Source organism: Pseudonaja textilis, chromosome 1, assembly GCF_049901715.1.
Source record: "Pseudonaja textilis isolate UNSWEBS1 chromosome 1, rPseTex1.2, whole genome shotgun sequence".
Taxonomy (NCBI): Eukaryota; Metazoa; Chordata; class Lepidosauria; order Squamata; family Elapidae; genus Pseudonaja; species Pseudonaja textilis.
In genome coordinates, this window is record NC_141990.1 from 74,218,650 (window position 1) to 74,237,091 (window position 18,442).

Genomic DNA, 18,442 nt, shown 5'->3' on the forward strand with positions numbered 1-18,442 from the left:
TTTGGTCTTCACTGTGAGTTGTATTTGGGGGGGCGGTGCACGAAGGGAGGCTCAGCCAATCTCATTATACTCATGTTGTACTCTGAAAATAAAGGTTGATTTGATTTGATTTGAAAAACCAGAAAGTCCAGTTGCCTCTTGGAAAAAGCACCTTTGGGACAACCATGACCTGGATCAGGGGTCTCCAACCTTGGCAACTTTAAGCCTGGAGGACTTCAACTCCCAGAATGCCCCAGCCAGCCCAGTGGGGCATTCTGGGAGTTGAAGTCCTCCAGGCTTAAAGTTGCCAAGGTTGGAGACCCCTGACCTGGATGACTGAGAGTCTCCACAGACAATCTCATTTTTGTTATATAGTTTGGGTCTCCTGATAAACAAATGGCACCTTTCCAAACCTGGTTCCCAACCTTATGAAACAGCAGCCCTTCATAGAGCAACCCAAACTGACTTAGCTTGACTCAGCGAGTTACCCTTTTGCTTGGATCACTGGAAGTAGGTAGCCAGACAGCGGCGGGACCGTAAATGTCGGAACAGTGGCGGCTTCCGAATACTGGCTGTATCACAAAAGAGTGGAATAACAGAGCCCTTATTCCTGCAGGAGTATTCTGAGGCCGCTCTTCAACTAGCATATACGGGGAGCGGAACTAGCAGTTTACCCTGAGGAATCAGAAACCACAATCCCGAAAAATCTGAAATGAGGCGAGCCAGACCGTTCACACAGGAACGTTTCTAGGCTCCTCCCCTTCTCCTGACTTCCGGTTCCGTCCTCCCAGCTTCCGTTTTGAAGCTTCCTTTGAAGGAAGAGGAGCCTTTCCAACGGAAGCGCCCAGGCTCGGCGGGGTTTTCGGGGGTTGTTTTTGGAAGGGGTCAGAGGCGCGGAGGGGGCTGTCGCAGCGATGGAGAAGCTGCGGCGGGTGCTGAGAGGAGAGGACGACGAGGAACAGGGCCTGACGTCGCAGGTGTGGCTTGGGGGGCGGAGGAGGGGGGCGGGGAAGGCGAGAGCGTCCTTTCGAGTTTCCCGCTTTAGCTCCGGGGTTTTGGGGCCGGGTTTTCGGGGCGCCCTGGCGGGATTTCCGTGTTTCCTCGGGGCTAGCGCAGCGTTGCTGTTCCCGAGACTCGTGACGAGAGAGCCAAAGCAACTCGCCAAGGCAAATGGAGGTTCTGTTCTGAGCAGTACGGATGGCACCGCTGCATAGGGGAGTCTCTCCTCTTGGCCAGACTGGCTTCCTCTAGATTCCCTGGATCATAGGCTCCATCATTCCCTGCCGGCGAGGTCGCGTCAGTACGGACGGTGGTATTTGTCCACGAGGAAACGCTAGGCTAGGAAAGCTCAATCTAGGCTACTCTGAACGTAGCTGGATAAAGTGTCGTCGTCCCCTCCGCCTCAACTGCTTTTACCAGTCTGGGTGCCAGCAAGGAACACAAAAGCAATCGGGCTAAACGAAGCTTGCTTTAAACTGAGTTTTAGGAAAGTTATTGCCTGCTGAAAGAAAATGAGGACCTGTATTACCCTGTTTCTCCAACAATATGGCCTCCCCCAATAGGAAGTCCCAGCATGCTTTATAGGCATGAAATGAAATTAAGCCCCTCCCCCCAAATTAAGGCCTATATTAAAACATGTGAAATGGGGGGAATGGTGGGGGGGGCTTGCCGTTAGGAAGTACTTTTGTTGCACACCCGGATATGGTGCTGCCTGCGTTGACCCCGATACGAAGTGCCCCACCAACGCCGAGGTCAACATCCAAGCTATCACCGCCTGCCCGCCCGAAGATGCAAGGGGGGGGGAATTAAGTCACCCCACGGGGCTCAAAAAAAAATAAGACCCGGCCTTATTATATGAGAAACACGGTACTTTTTTACAAAGGGGAAGATCTGTACATAGTAACAGCTTTTGTCTTCATCTTCAAAAATGTTCTTTCCATTATGGCAGATACAGACGATGGTGGGTCAGGGTGAGCCTGTTATCGGGTTTTTGTCATGTGGGTCGATTCTGTTGAGAAACAGAATGGTACAACTCTGCTTTGGCTTCAGAGCTTATCAGATTTTAGGCTTTCCAAGCATGGGAAAGGCTGCCATCTGAAACCTTGGAAAGCTGTTGTCAGTCTGATGAGTTTCTGCTGTGATATTCTGGTATCTGGGACGATTCTGAACAATGCTACCCATATTTCACATGTTAGTTCTTCCAATACCTGAAGTTAACTGTCAAGTTTCACTAGACGTTTTTCTTCTTCTGGCTAAAAGCACCAAATGCTTCCAACCATTTTTGGTAAGCTTTCCTTTCAGGCCTTTTATCATCTGGGCTGTTATGTCTTGGATGCATAGCTATTTGCTGTCATTTTTCTTAAATACACTACTCAAAGTTTGATGCATTGCTCTAGGTGGAGCATGGCCATCACAGATAGAGGAACAATGGCTTATCTTGGTCTTGCCACTGTACTTATTTAATGTAGATATGGATTGCATTTTTTTGCAACTGTATCACATTGTCTGTTCATCTTTTGATCTGTCCATTGCACATGTGCTGCTGCCTGACATAGCTCCCCACATTTTTGATATTGCACATAGCTGACATAGCTCCCCAGCAATATATTTGATATTGCACAGATTATAACCCTGCAGTATGCTACTCACTACTTGCAAGTCAATGCAATCCATTCACAAGCACTTGATGGGTATGATTGTTCAAACAGCTTTGTACCCACATAATGATAACATAGAGAGCCAGTCTGCTGGAGTTGTTAAGACATCAAGCTAGAAACCAGGAGATTGTGAGTTTTAATCATTGTTTATACACAAAGCAATTTGGGCAACCTTAGACAAATCATTTTTTCTCAGTCTTAGGGAGGTTAAAAAATTGTAGGGATTGTCCCGGCAATCTCCAAGAATCAGACACAGCTGAATGGGAAAATAAGCTAGCATAGTCCAGCCCATATTTTAATACTTTATTAAAATTCCATTAGAATTTTTTCAGATCTTTGTTGAAGACAAAATGTACCATGTCCACCGCATTCCTGTGATCAATTGACTATCAAAAATTGAGATCAAATGAACTGGCATAATTTATTTTTGATAAATTAATGCTTCCTCCTGTCATGACTTGCTTTCTAAATATTCACAAACTGATTGCTTAATCTATTCCATAGTTTTGACCATTGCTAACCTTACTGGATCTGTAGTTAATCTTTTTTCTCCCTTTTGAAAATAAAAACAGCTTGAAATAACATTTTTCCCTGCCATCTATCAATGTCCAACATCTTTTCCTAGTAGCAAGCTCCTTCCTGCCTTTCTGCCTATTTCTGAATTAAAGTATAAACAGTAATATAAATGATGCCATGATGTTTACCATGAATTAGTAACTTTAATGTGAACTGTCCCCCCTAGAGCCCTCTAGAATTAAACAGGTCTGATTGAATAAAAATACTCAAATATTCAAAAATGCCACCAGAGAGATCCAACATGGGAATCATGTACATGTTGATGGGAGAATTGAGTGTCATGGAAGGAAGGCATAATGTAAACATAAACATTCATTTGTGGCCATTCCTTTAAATATGAAGGTAATAGTATCCTGATATTCACATTCCTCAGTGATTTATATTGACAGATATTTTATATCAATTAAAAATCTTGCCCTCGATGAATGTTATCAAGCATTATCTTATGATCATGAAATCTTTAGTTTTAAGTGCAATGCAAATAACTTTCATTTATCTTTCCTAATTGCTATCATTCTATTGTACTGAAAAGCTCTGAGGTCCAGTACTGAAAAGGGGAGTCATATCTTGAATATTTTATACATTTCTATCATGCCCCTCTTGTATTTTTTTAAGCTGTTTCAGTTTGAATTTTCCATCAGGAAGTTGTTGTATTTCTATCACTGCTTTCCTCTTTTCCGCCCCTATTAAATTGTACGATATTGCTTTGAGTTGCTGTGACCAGAACTTCATAATATTCCAAATGTGGCTACAATAAAAAAATTATACAAAGGCACTTTGGTAATACTAATTTTCTATTCAATTCTTAATTATTCCAGCATGGATTTTTTTTTCATGGCAACCACAGAGGGTTTTTTGTTAGTTTGTTTGCACAGTATGTTTAACTAGGTCATTTTTGAACTCCAGGATGTCATGTGAGTCCAGAGCTGGCCAATTTTAGTATTGGATCCTAACTTACTCTAAACCATGTTGTAGCAATTATATTCCCTCCTACAATTAAGTAAATATTTCTTTCCTCAGTCAGTACTCTTCTGATTTGCATTGGGGGGGGGATATTTAGTTTGATGCATTTAAAGTGGATGTTTCTTTGGATTTATTTATTTAAATATTAGATATTTAATATCTAAACATATTAAGAAATGTGCATATCTAATTCAGGGAGGAACAGCTATCCTACATGTACATTTGTTACATTTTTAATATTCTTTTCTCTGTGCTGCCTATATAAGGATAAAGATTTGGACTGGAAAAGGTAAGCTGTATACTATTACAGTTTGAAACTTCCCATTCATTACTATGGATAAGGGGAACCATGTCTAATCATTTGCCTTTAGTCACTGTGAGAGTTTTGAAAACTAAGTATTGGGTGCTTGTGTAGAATTGTCTTTCTGAGCATTAAGATCTGGTTTTAGGAATTGCCACCTTGCAAATCACAGAGAAAGTTGTATTAATTGCACCTACCTGATCGGTTCTTGGTTTTAATTGTTTGTTTCTTTTTGTGTGATAATTAAATTGTAGACCACTATTAATATTGAATGGATATTATATATTTAGTATAATAGAATTCTTTTTATGTGTGTATACAATAACTATTAAGATCCAAACAAATACATGGAAATGAACACAAATCTGTTCTGCCTTGTAATTTTTAAAACATGTTCATGGAAAATTCTCAGCTCTTGAAAAAAATTGCCATTGATTGCATAGTTTGTTAGGATCTGCTAGCAGAAGTGTGTCATTTTGATCCTTTTAAATCATTATCATGGATCATTGTACCCTTCTGGACTGCTTTTAGGTATTGGATTAAGTGTGTTCCAAGTTATAGTTGGGCATGAGAAGGGCAGGGGAGATCAGTGTAATTGCTACATCCTTTGGGATACCACAAAATTGGTTCTTTTATATTTACAAGAAGCCAATGGGAGGTTGTCCAGTGGTTTGATTCCCAGTTTTACATTGCTATGCCAGGCCAGATGGTGATATTGAATCGTGTTTGATGCCTGGAGGTTATGAAGTTCTGAATGGGAGAGAACAGATGGCTTTTCTTGATTGTCATGGCATTACCTGGGCACCTGCAACTTGGAGGTTCCTCTGAACCACAGCTCCTGTGAAACAGCAATTGGAGGCCAGCTGGAGTAGGTTTTGCAGCTTAAGCTACTGGACCAGTTGTTGATCCTATCAAGTGGAAGGATCTTGTTAAAGCAACTCATACCCTCACCACCACTCACTTGGACTACTGTTACATGCACTGCATGGGGCTATCTTTGAAGATCATTCTGAAGCTGCAGTTGAGTTAGAATATAGGGGCTCAGGGATCATATTCGATCAATATTTGGGCCAGTTTGTTTCCACCAAACTTCTGGGTGCAGTGAATGGCTTTGTACCTCTAATTGCAGGACTACATTCTCTCATTGGTAATGTCCAACCAGTTTGATCTACCTGGAAGAAACTATTAATGATAACTGGAGAGGGGAACAAGGCAAAATGGTGTTGCTTTTCAGTGGGTGCACAATTCCTTTGGAACAGCTCCCAGAGGATATTTAATTGGCTCCAATTCCGATTGCTTTCCAGAAGCTGATATAAGCAGAACTTCACTGAAAGGCATTTTGGCCTTGATTCAGTATTAATTTGGTTATTGTTTGATAAATCTAATTACTTTTTATTATGTTGTGGATCATTTATTTGTATGCTTTTGTTTAATGTATATTATTTCTTGTGTATTTTTTTCTTCTAAAGTCCTTAGAGACTTTGTATAATAATAATAATAATAACAACAACAATAATAGTAATAATAATAATATAGTAATAGTGTATTCACTGAACTAATGACATTCCTATCTGTTCATAAAAGTGAGATAAAAATTAATTTTTGACCATTTGCACTTACAGTTTAATAATGAAATTAAATTTTTGTTCTGATTTGTATTTATACAGCTATCAAGTGAATAACTAACTTGATTGGGATATATACATATATGGTGTATGTATAATTTTAGAATGTCCTTTTTTATTTTTCTATAAGCATATGTATACTCTTAAACATGTCAAAAGAATTATTTGAAAAACAAGTTATATGTTTGAAAGTGATGCCTGCCTAAATATTATGTTGTCATCCATTTATTCCTAATGTTTGTAATGAATCATTTTTAGAAATGGAATTGTGAAAAGAGCGTGTTTATCACCAATAAATAACATTCTAATTCTGCTAGTCTGTATTTTGTTCATCATACCATAGTAAATCAAATTGAAATATATAATCTCTAGTGGTTGTTTTAATTTGATTACTTCATTTATTTTACATAATTAAGATGTTTGTTAGTCTGCCAGGATTCATTCTTCATTTAATTTTTTTAGGGATTTAAAGTGAGTATGCAAGCTTGTCTTTGAAAAATTAAATATCTACATATAAAATTAGTGTATATTTTTAAAATCAATTTGTAAATACTTGAGGCTTTAAGAGCATCTACCTTTTACAGTTGTTATTTATTTTAGCATTCTGATGTTTGCATTGGTAACAATGTTTTATTAGTAAAGATTTCTGTCCTATTAAAATCTGGTTTATTTATTTCTTTATCCATAGGTCCTTGATGGATCATCCCTGAGTTTTAATACTCGTGTGAAATGGTTTGCAATATGTTTTATATGCGGCATTTTGTGTTCTCTCCTTGTAAGTAAATATTTCACAAACGCAGAATAAAAAAATTCCCCTTTATATGTTTTAATTATTTTTCATCTCTGTTCTTAGACAAATGTATTGATATATGGAGTTGGTAGAGAATGGTTGGTCAATACATTAGGAAAAAGTACGCAGTATATGGAAATACTAACTTCTCCTGGGAAGCAGATTTTCTTTGTGTCAGATGCCATTTGTGTAAAAAGCAGTCAGAAGAAAACATTTGTAACCTTCAAGGGTAGCCTTCAAGATCTCTATATGTATTGGATCACAAATCCAATCTTACATAATGCTGTTTATGGTGGCTTGTGGTTGTCAAAGATTATAGGCAATACTGGGTTAGGGAAAGCAGATGCAAAAGTTACAGAGAACAAGATTTTTCCTCTTTTTATCGTTTGCATATATACTGTTGCTCCAAATTATTCTTAAATAGAATTATCTGCAGCAGACCTAACTGTTCACTAGTACCATTTTGTAAGTCATTAGGGGAAGAGAAAGCTTTTCAGATGATCTTAAAAACAGCTGGTAGACCCTTGGGATTTCATCAGTCAAGCCACAGCAACTGCTTTGATTACTTCCTATTAGTATTTCATATAGTACTGGATAGCAGACTTTTTCAGAATGGTGGTGCTACTTTCTTCCTTTTAAACTGGTGTACAGTGACTAGTCTCTGCTTTGTTTTGTATTTATTCTTCCCTCAGTTTGTGTTTATATTTTTAATCTGGTCACCATGCTACAGTTTTCTTTCCAGTCTAAAGCCAAAGAGTTTGTAAGTTTGGCTACATATTCCTTTATCTCAATCAGATGCACCATTGGGGGAGGCTGGCTTTTATGCCATTAATCAAAAGCCAGTGTTCCTGCTCTTCCTGCAGCTGAAAAAAAATGGTTTATTTTACAACTAAAACAAACTCTGGGGAAGCGGAGAAGAAGATAACAGTGCACAAGTTGAACTAGCGAACACTTTACTTTAGAGCTGTACTTTAACAGACCTGATTAATGGCTGGAATTATCCTCAGAGACTGACAGTCCAGGGACAAAGGAGCAAGGACTTTGCTTCAGGATTCAGGTTATCTTTAAGGCACAGGAATCAACTTCAGTCAGACATAGTTTTAAGATTTAATTGATTGTGGATATGTGTGTTAGAAACCTTGTCCTCTACAATATTCCTGTTTCTATACATACAGGGCATTCTTTGAAATTTCAGTTCTGTTGAAATCCCAAGATCAGGAATTACAGTGAGAACAATTTGTATGTACAGGTAGTCCCTGATTTATAACCATTCATTTGTTGACCTTTCGAACTTAAAATGGCACTGACAAAAGTGACTTACGATCATTTTTCACACAACCATTGTAGGATGCCCATGGCCATGTGATCAAAATTCAGTCACTTGGCAACTGGCATGTATTTATGATGGTTGCAGCATCCTGAGGGGGTTATGTGATCATCTTTTGCAACCTTCTGACAAGCGAAGTCAGTAGGGAAGCCCGACGTTAACAAATACGTTACTAATTTAACAACTGCAGTAATTCACTTAACAACTGTGGCAAGAAGTCGGGCGCAAAATCAGGCAAAAATCATTGTCTTGTTTAGCAATGGAAATTTTGGGCTCAATTGTGGTCATAGGTTGAGGACTACCTGTATTTTGTAAATTGGACTTAATACATTATTTGTTTTTTGTTCTTTTCAATCAAGATTGATTTTACTTGTTGCCCACTAAGACTTAACAGCTCTTGGTGACCCCAGGATGTTCAGTTGTCAGAAAAGTATAATGTTCTAATAATTTGTCTTGATTCTTGGTTTGATAAAACTGTAGATCTCCTCATGGTTGGCTTTTTTAACTGTATATATGCAGGGGACAGGATTGCTCTGGCTTCCAGGTGGAATAAAACTCTTTGCGGTGTTCTATACCTTGGGAAATATTGCTGCTTTAGCCAGGTATGATCTTTTTGCAGTTGTCTTTTTTTATGAGATTGACATGTTTCCACATTACTTGCAAAGTGCAAATAATTCTCTGTATATAGAACTGGGCTCTTTTGAAATTTATTCTGTACAATTACCAGATGTAAAAAAACCAATAGCAGACGGGACACAACCGTAGCTTTTAACTAATAAATGTAACTTCAACTGATATAATGAGAGGGAACAGTTCCCCTCCCCATCGCCTGACTATATCCTCAAAATTTGCTCTGTATCATTTTCATCCAGAGTTGGACAGGCTATATAGAGTGGAATGAAGGAGAAACATTGAATTAGATTGTCATAGTCATAAATGGACAAAAAGGGACTAGTGACCCTAACCTATAGTTATGACTGAGAAGATTAAAAAAAATCTTTTATTTTTTTCAAACTAGTACTTGCTTCCTGATGGGTCCAGTGAAACAGCTGAAAAAGATGTTTGAACCAACAAGATTAATTGTAACAATTGTTATGCTGGTAAGTTATGCTTGTTTGAAACCAAGAAAAGAGTTTATAAGTTCCAGATATTGGTGTCCATTCATAAATACAATGACACTAAAATTACAAAACGTTGCACTCAAATAATTAAGCAGTGGACTGCACTGCATGTTTTGTCACTTGTCCTCTTTCCCCGTGATGCTTCTGGTTGCATATTGATGATTAGAAAGGGTTTATCAGTTCCATTACCTTAGCATATTATCAGAATGACTTGACTTATTTGATTTGTTAAGTGATATCTTATGGCTGAGATATATTTGTCCTTTCATGAAATTTCTCCCAATGATGAGACAGTGTTACTGATCAGTAGCACAACTTTCTGAGAATTGCAGTGAATCTTTTGTAGGTTCTGTAAGAATACAGAGACATGGTTAACCACTTGTACAACAAATGTTCAAATTTGCAATGGCGTTGAATAAGCAGGAGTTATGATTAGTCCTCAATGGTCTGGCTATTCCACACCTGTGATTCCACACCTGTGATGGCAACTGGCTTGCACTTAACGATGGTAACAGCATCCTGCAGTCACATGAATGATTTGTGGCTTTCCCTGGCAGTTTCCCCCAAGCAAAGTCACTTTCCTGCCTGTTGGCTTCCTTGCAAGCTACCTGGGATTTGGAAATTCCTGCCAGCTTCCCCATTGACTTAGATTGTTGGAAGCCAGCAGGAAGTTGCAACTTAATGCCCTGCATTCCCCACTTAACAAGGGCAGTGGAAACTGCAGGGATTGCCATTGCTAAGTGATGCAGTCATGGGATGTTCACAATCTATGACTCTTATCACTTAGCAACAAAAATTCTGATCCCACCTGCAGTCTTAACTTGAGGACTGCCAGTACTGAAAACCCTAACCTACTTATATACACATTGATCTCACTCGTGTTTTGTTTTGGGCAGCTTTCTTTGATCCTCACATTATTTGCTGCATTTTGGGTAAGTAGTATTAATCAAACTTTTTGTACTTTTCAGCATGAATTTGCTTGCTTTGGATGCCCTAGTTAGTCTGTCTCTTATTTAAGATTTACTTTGTCTAGCTTAATATATTACACACATGTAAATTTTGCCCAGTTTTTTATTCTATTAAATAGTTGTAGATTGAGTGATACTATGTCATTTAAGTCTGCAAGCATGAGTGGTCTTAATGTTTATTCTCTCCAATAGAAAAGTGAAATTATGTGGCCTTCTGCTTTGCTGAATTTTCAGTCAGAAATAGAAGGTCCATGCAACACATTTTGTTTTTAAAATATACCATCAAATTCAACACTTGTTCTTTTCCTCACTTTCTTAGTGGCAAAAGAAAGGGTTAGCCCTGCTGTTCTGCATTTTGCAGTTTATGGCAATGACCTGGTAAGGTTTTCTTTGAAATCCTATCATTTATTACAGTCATGCAACCCTTTATTGTTACAAACTATGCAAATCCGATAATGTGGTCTCCTTGATTTGTGGTTGTGACTTGAAATATTGTGGATTCTTATTAGAACTAAAGGATGTATAAAAATGGTTTTCAAATTGTTTGGGGGAACTGTAGGATTGCTTTGAAAGTATAGCAGCCTCTAGAAAGTCTGGAAGCGGCTACCAGACTAATTAGCTGACCCCACCTGAGCCCTCTGCTTCCTTCCTACCCCCCCATCTTTTAATTCACATAGTTGTACTTTAATTATAGCAATAGCAATAGCACTTAGACTTATATACCGCTTTACAGTCCTCTCTAAGCGGTTTACAGAGTCAGCATATTGCCCCCAACAATCTGGGTCATCATTTTACCAACCTCAGAAGGATGGAAATGTGAGTCAACCTTGATCCCATCAGGATCAAACTTCTGACAGTGAGCAGTGAGTTAGCCTGCAGTATTGCATTCTAACCTGCACCACCACAGCTCTTATTTTTATAGTTTCATTGTCTTGCAATTATTACGTTTACATTTTTAAATATTTTTTTCAATTGTACTATTGTAAACCCCAGAGTAGCCCCATGGCAAGATGGGAAGCAAATTTTAACAAATAAATAAAGAGAAATTCCCTGACAAGATGGTGATTAAAGGATACTCTTTCTGTTACTGACGTGTTTCTTCAGTACATATTTACATAGGGATTGTTGGATGTTCTGGAACATTTCATGCGAAGCCATTTCTAGCTGGTGTATATAAATATAGCCTTTTTTAAAATGATACATTTATTAAACATGCTGAAACAAATGTCATAGCATATTATGAACAAGTATTGATCATAATTTAAAGACTTGATATTTCAGATATTGACCATAGATCAATCCTTTTATTTGTTAACAGTATTTATTATTCATTGTACAATATTTCTAGCCCATCCCAACCCAAATGGGATTGGTCAGGGTGTAAGAAATCCCAAAAGAATGCATTAGTAACATATAGAGAAAATAAAAATCAGCAGGGGGGAAAACCCCTAATGCATCCCAGTCATTTTTCATTTAACTAAAGGGCCAAATGCTCTTTGGAACAGATCTGCTTTGTCTTGTGTTTGGAATCCCTGTAGAGTAGGGCCCCTCCACACCCTCAAGAGAAAGCATTCCTGCTCTTGAGGGGATGTCATCACTTACAAGACCTGCCCCCTGGCCCAATGGACAACTTCAGTTTCTTGTTTATATGCATACTGAATTTTGAATTAATTGATGGGGGTGGAGTAAAATCTTTATTTACCAAGCCTTCCTTCTCGGAAATGTATAAGTCAAATAACAATAATAATATTTGTTTACTATTTTGAGTTTCTACACTTACAACAAAACCTGAAATGGAAGGTAGAATTAGGAATCTTGTAGCAGTATATCTCTTGTTTTGTTCTGAAGTATAATCTGAATAGCTAATTATATGAAATTGTGACAATAGACTGATGTCTCTGTGGGTGGCTGCAAAAGGGTGCTAAAACATAACTTCTCACCTTCCTCTTTTAGGTACAGTTTGTCATACATCCCATACGCAAGGTAAGTGTTACCGTATTAAAAAAAAAAGTTTGAAAATTTGAATGCTTGTCAACTGGTTTATATTTATGACAGTTTGCGTGTACTGGGATCATGTGATCCCTTTTCGTGACCTTCTGACAAGCAAGTCAATGGAGAGGCCAGATTCACTTAAGAACTATGTTACTAACTGAAAACTGTAGACATCCACTTAACAACTATGGGAAGCAAGGTTGTAAGATGGGGTAAAGCTCACTTAACAAATGTCTTGCTTATCAACATAAATTTTGGGCTCAATTGTGGTCATAAGTCAAGGACTACCTGTATCTAGTACGTTGGTCTTCAGTATGAGGCCTGCCAGGCTTCAAACCTCAGTTGATTTTATTTTATTAAATTCCTTGAACAAAATGATTGTAATTGAAAACAATAGCAAATCAAAATTGCCATTACAATTGAGCTAAAATATTGAATTTTATTAAAATGAATGGTTGGTTATAAAATTGTACAATGGTTGTCTGAAACGGTGTCATTTTGCTTTCATCGAGAATGGAGGAAAGGGAAGGGTTTTTAAATGAGAAGTTAATTGGTGTACCACTTGGTAAAGCCTTAAAAATAATGCATCATATCCACAAGCTGTACTTAGTGATTTTTCTTTTTCTTTTAAAGGGATGCTGTATTGAAATGCTTCACTTCTTGCCTAGGTTAAAGAGAAGCAGAACTTTTTCCAGTGCTTGGAAATCTACGTCATTTCTCCTAGGTTTACTCCCAAGTGCTTCAGATCCTGAAACAGTGACATCCTTACTCACAATGGGTGTTAAATTGTATTAGCAAAAGAAGCTTTTTCTTTTCTTTTAAAGTACAGAACCAGGGCATTATACCATCGCAAGACCCCTCAATCCATGCTTACTCTAAAAATATTTTTTACTCACTCAGTGGTCTTAAAATTGCTGGATGAAAGTCTGCTAATATGATTTAATCTCAAAATGATACAGTCTTTGAGTTTCAGGTAAAATGCATGTAAATACATCTGCCTCGTTTTTTTATTTATCTTTCCAATTTGTCTTGTTTTATCTTCCAAAATCCTATTAAATTGTAAAATGAAGAATTACACTATGTTATACCTACTAGGCCTCTTCAGAAATGATTAACAGTGGAGACAGCATGGCGGGGAAATGATACTATATAAGAAATGTGTTTTCCAAATTCAGGAACTTTGTGTTATTCCTTTATTTTAAATGCCAACTTTTTATACTGTGACACTTAAAATGCATTTAACTAAAAGAAGTTGAGTAATATATTAAATCAATGATTAAAATATTTAAAATTATGCAGTGTAATGGTATTTATGATTGAGATGTTCTGTAGAGATTCCGTATGTTAGTGCTGTTAGAACTACTATAAAATTACTTGGTCAGACTCAAACCTGGGTTAATGCTTATGTTTTGCTTATTTTAAAAAGTAGTGTCTACTGATATACTCCCACAATTTATCTACAGCATGCCTGCTTTTCTGTAAATTTAGAATCTCCCATACACACACCTTCCAATGCCATTAATGGTCTTGGGAGAGGAAATAGTCAAGTAAAATCTATATGTTCAAGTATGTTTAATTATGTGGCTAATGGCTGGATGGAACTGAAGGTTTACTTCAGCAATTTAAACAATAATTTAAGCTATAAAATGAATAACTTATTATTTGGTAATTTAACTTCCTCCCAACCATGTATTATAAAGATCAATAGCACTAAAACTCCCATTTCCTTGTTCTGCTTTCAGAGGGATTATACACACTAGTAGTTAGTGATAGGCCTGTGTGGCAAAGTCCCTTGTAAAAAAAGAGGCAGACAGCTGACTTATGAGTAATTGCAAACTAACACTGAGTGGACCCCAAGGATGTAGAAAACCTGCTGTAGCTAATTCATCCCAGACCCTTAAGCATTCCAGGTCAGGAGTTGAAAACAGTCTCTTTGGAGTGCCAGCAGCTCAACTCAAGAACTCAAAGAATAAATTCTCAAAATAAAATATCAAACCAAGGAAGAAAGATAGAACAGGTGGCAGCAGAGGAGGAGGAGGAGGGCTTGTTACCCTCCTTCACACCAGCAGATTCAATAGGTATCCCAACCTCAACAAATGGGCAATTCCCTAACTTGGAAATGCCCTTAGTTTCCTCACCTGAGAAATTTCAAGAGAGGAACCAGATCTATTTAGGGCCTGACAAATGAGCCAGGTCCTAACCAAGCAGCATAGACGGACGTGGGAGTCTGTTTATACTGACCTTGATAAGGGTAATTTCCACATCCTCTCTCTGTCCTCCTGCTCTCTTCCTTCATCTCAGTCTCCTCCAATCTCCACACCTATTCTTTTGGCAGGACATCTTTGAGGTTTAGCCAATCCTGAGCCTGCAGACACTGAACAATGAAAAAGTTAACCTTCGAGTTGTTTCTTTAAAATAGACTTTAGTTTGAAAGGTAAAAGTTGTAGCCTAGCAATATTTACTTTCTAGGAAAGGGCCTAGTCAGGGCTGCCAAACTCATGGCCCACAAGCCAGATGTGTCATGTGCTGGCCACACCTGGTTTAGCAAGGGGGAGGAGTCACAATATATCACGTTATGACACTTGATTGAGGGATCTTTCCTTCATCCACCCAGCATTCTTGGTTTCTATGTTTGCTGATAAGGAAGAGGTTTTGATTTCTTACAAGAAACCTCATAGTTTGCATGGAATTCTTTTGTTAGTGGTGACCAGGAAAACAATAAATGCAAAACCAGTTTAAGGAAATAACAGTGGCATATACTGAACTTAAGATATATTTGCATAGTACATGAGGCCATTCTAAGGCCATCTCACTGGAACCTCAGGATATATAAATCTGCTTCACTGTGGTCTGCTTACATAGCACATTTAACTAAGCAGCATTCAACGACTGCATTGGCTAAATGTGGTCAACCTGAACTTTGGTTAGGCTTCAATGACTTAGATTGTGTGAATCCACTGTTTGGGAAATACTGGACTCACTACAGCAGCGGCCTAGGCTACTAGCACGCATAGGCTACTAGCACGCAATCTAAAAGCAAATAGAGCTTTTATAGGCTATTGTCAATGAGAGATTCGTGTTTCAATGAAATGGGTAAATACTTTCTGTACAGGAAGAGATTTGAATGGAGAGTTGTAGGGGGGTTAGCAGCATCAACTAATCGAAAAGTCCCACTTTTTTCAGAGCGGGAAGTGGCTATTTAAACCTCCAGCATAATCCACTATGGAGCAGATTCCCAGTAGATCACCCCTTTGCCTTTTCAGAGGGGTGGCGGCGGCGAGGAGCTGAAGAATTCAAAAAAACAAAAACCGGCCCGGCTTCGAGATAAGAATCGCCTCGGCTCTTCTTTCTTCGCCAGGTAGGGGGCGAATTTCCGTCCTAAGGAAGCGGATTGGCTCTGCGGCCAGCCCTACTCAAAGCCCTCCAGCCTCGCCTGGACGTCGCCGCTCGCTCGGCTCCTCCTCTAGACTCCAACCCGTCTCGTGTCTCATTCACCGGCAGCATCAGAGCTTAGGTGGCGCACGAAGGCGCCGGGCTGCTTCGCCGAAGGCTGGCGAGGAGCTCTGAAGACATGCCCAGCTGAGCGCGGACACAGGAGGAGGAGGAGGAGGAAAAGTCTCTCCCGCCATGTCCTTGCCTCCTATCGCGCCGCCACCTTCGGCCGCCCCCCGACTGCAATCGAGGAAGCAACACCAGCCGTCGCCGCCCGTGGCGGCTCCTCGAAAGCCGATGGCGGTGTTGGCGACGGCCCCTCTCGCTCCAGGCAAGCCGCCTTGGAAAGGGCGCGGCGTGCCTTCCGAGCGACCCGCCGGCTTCTCCAGTTCCTGGCCCAGCGCCTCCCTGCAGAAGCAGCTGCCGCGCGGCAAAGCGGGCCAAGGCGGCAGGAACGCCCCGCCGGCCGAAGGAAGGGCGGCGGCTGCGGCTGCCTTGAGCGCTGCCTTGTCTCGCAGCCGGGGCCGCTCGGGACCGCCGGCCGCTGGCACGCGCTCCTGCGAAAGCCTCTGCCCGGCGCCGGGAGGCCGCGGGGAAGCTTCGCTCCGCTTCTCGCTCAGCCTTCCCCCGGAGGCGATCCGGGTCCTGCAGCGGCGGAGCCTGGAGAAGCAGCGGCCGCGAGGGCGGGTGGCCCGCTTCGCTTCCCCCGACGCCTCCAGGTGTCCTCTGGCGGGAACCTCGTCGCCCGAGGGGGACTTGCGCGCCTTGCTGCAGGTGTCGCTGCTGAACGAGCGCCACCGCTACGACGACGTGGAGTACGAGGAAGATGAGGCGGCGGGCGACCCCGGAGCCTTCGCGGCCGACGAAGGGCTGGTGCGCAAGTGCACCGAATGGCTCCGCGGTGTGGAAAGCGCCGCTGCCCGGGACCGGGCGGGCAAGATGGACACCCTGCCTCACTTGAGCACCCTTTGAGCGGCCGGGCTTGTGGGTCTTCACCAAGGCGCTCTTCCGAAAAAAAAAAAAGAAAAAGCACCGTTTGCGAATACAAATGCTTACCGTTCCGTTTTCCGGTTGCTTTCTAGCTTACTCCTGCGAGGAGGGGGGTCGGGAAATCTCACATTCTACTTATGGGTCGTACCGTAGAGCACAGGGGTGGATTTCGGCCTCTCTTTCCTGGGGAGGGGAGGGGGTGTGGTTTTCTTTTTTGTGCCTTTTCTTCGGAAACACCCAGGCGGAAAGCCCTGCCGTTCTGATCACCAGCGGTTGCTAAGGCAGCAAGGTGGCCTGACGTTGTACAGCGGTAGCCTTAGGTAAAATGCACTTTGAAGGGATTGTTGCTCCCCCAGTCAACATTGTCTCTTTGCTTGATAGCTCATCAGAAAGGTGCTTACCATTGTCTCCCAAGATGTGTCAAATATGTCTGCCAAAAGAGCATCCTCGCTTCACCTCTGCTTCTGGGAGTCTGCTTCACTTCTTGAATGGACTAGTGTTAATCTATCCAGCATTTTTAAAAAAATGTTATTGCATAGTGTTAAGGAAAAGGACACAGGAATGCATTTGTGTGTTATTCTTTGCTAAGGTAGTATAAATGTTTGAACGTGAAAGATGGGAAAGGTGAAGTAAGCTTAATGCCTCAAGTGTTTGGTTTTACTAAAACCAGCCAAATATGAGTGTTCGATTTTTATCGTCTCTGTTCAATTTGTTATAACGCAGTGATTTATTTTGTTAACCTTTGTAAAGATTGAGGACTCTTGTCTAGTTTGAATCTGTTCCAAGTATGCTTAGAACAGGTTCACCTTACTTCAGGGCAAACACCTGAATGCATGCTGAGATCCAGAGAAGTTAAAGCAAGACTCGGGGTGGGGAGACCTTTTCCCTTGGTTTAGTTCAACGTTTTGGATGTGTTCTGAGGATGACTCCGAAGTTTATGAATTAACTTTCATTCTCACAATAGAGGCAAAAAATATGCTGTCTTCTATTCAAAGTGTTCTGAACAGAAATATTTTATTAGTACTTTGTAAATATAGAATAGCACAGTGATTTTGTAAACCTGCAACATTTCTATTTATTTGAATAAACCACAAAATTTTGTGAGACGGATGTTCTTTTTGTTTAATATCCTACATTTCAACAGAAAATTAACTAATGGATTCACCATTGGCAAGTCAGATGTATAAAGTTAAAATTGCATATATATTTTTATTTCATATATATGTGTGTGTGTGTGTGTATGTGTGTGTTCATTCAATCTGATTGATAGTTGGTAGATGGAAATCTATATCTAAATATTTAAAATACTTAATTTTTTTAAATTGGTTTACCATTTATTTGCCAAATATCAGAAATAATAAAATGATTTTTAATGGAAACTAGCAGCTTTATTTTAGTATACTTAATCTCTAGGTCATTCTTAAGGGGAAAAAAGAGATATTACTGCGCCTACTCATCTGCAAAGGGGATATGCTAAAATAATATCATGTGAATAGTCTTTCCCAACCTGGTAACTTGAAGATGTGTAGGCTTCAAACTCCCACAATTCCCCAGCTGGCCAGCCAGGAATAGAGTGAAATGGACATGAGTGAGAGTTGAGGGATAAAATTTCAAAAGGCAGGAGCCAGAATGTTGCTATTAATATAAAAAATTAACTACAGGAAGCCAGACAGCACATCATCTACCTTTGATGGGAATGTGAGAAATAATTCCTCATTGTT

The 18,442-nt window shown here is 40.0% G+C and overlaps 2 protein-coding genes across 2 annotated transcripts; both read left to right on the plus strand.

Moving 5' to 3' along the window:
* Positions 1-795: 795 nt before the first annotated feature.
* On the plus strand, positions 796-13,593 carry SFT2D1 (SFT2 domain containing 1). Its single transcript, XM_026705104.2, has 8 exons — positions 796-956; positions 6,790-6,876; positions 8,738-8,820; positions 9,237-9,318; positions 10,236-10,271; positions 10,627-10,685; positions 12,261-12,290; positions 12,933-13,593. The coding sequence occupies exons 1-8, from the start codon at positions 894-896 to the stop codon at positions 12,970-12,972; spliced, it is 480 nt and encodes a 159-aa protein (XP_026560889.1). The 5' UTR covers positions 796-893; the 3' UTR covers positions 12,973-13,593.
* A 1,291-nt stretch (positions 13,594-14,884) lies between these two features.
* On the plus strand, positions 14,885-17,831 carry PRR18 (proline rich 18). The gene has a single exon (XM_087938494.1). It carries the CDS (start codon positions 15,927-15,929, stop codon positions 16,701-16,703), a length of 777 nt encoding a protein of 258 aa, XP_087794620.1. The 5' UTR covers positions 14,885-15,926; the 3' UTR covers positions 16,704-17,831.
* The last annotated feature ends 611 nt before the right edge of the window (positions 17,832-18,442 follow it).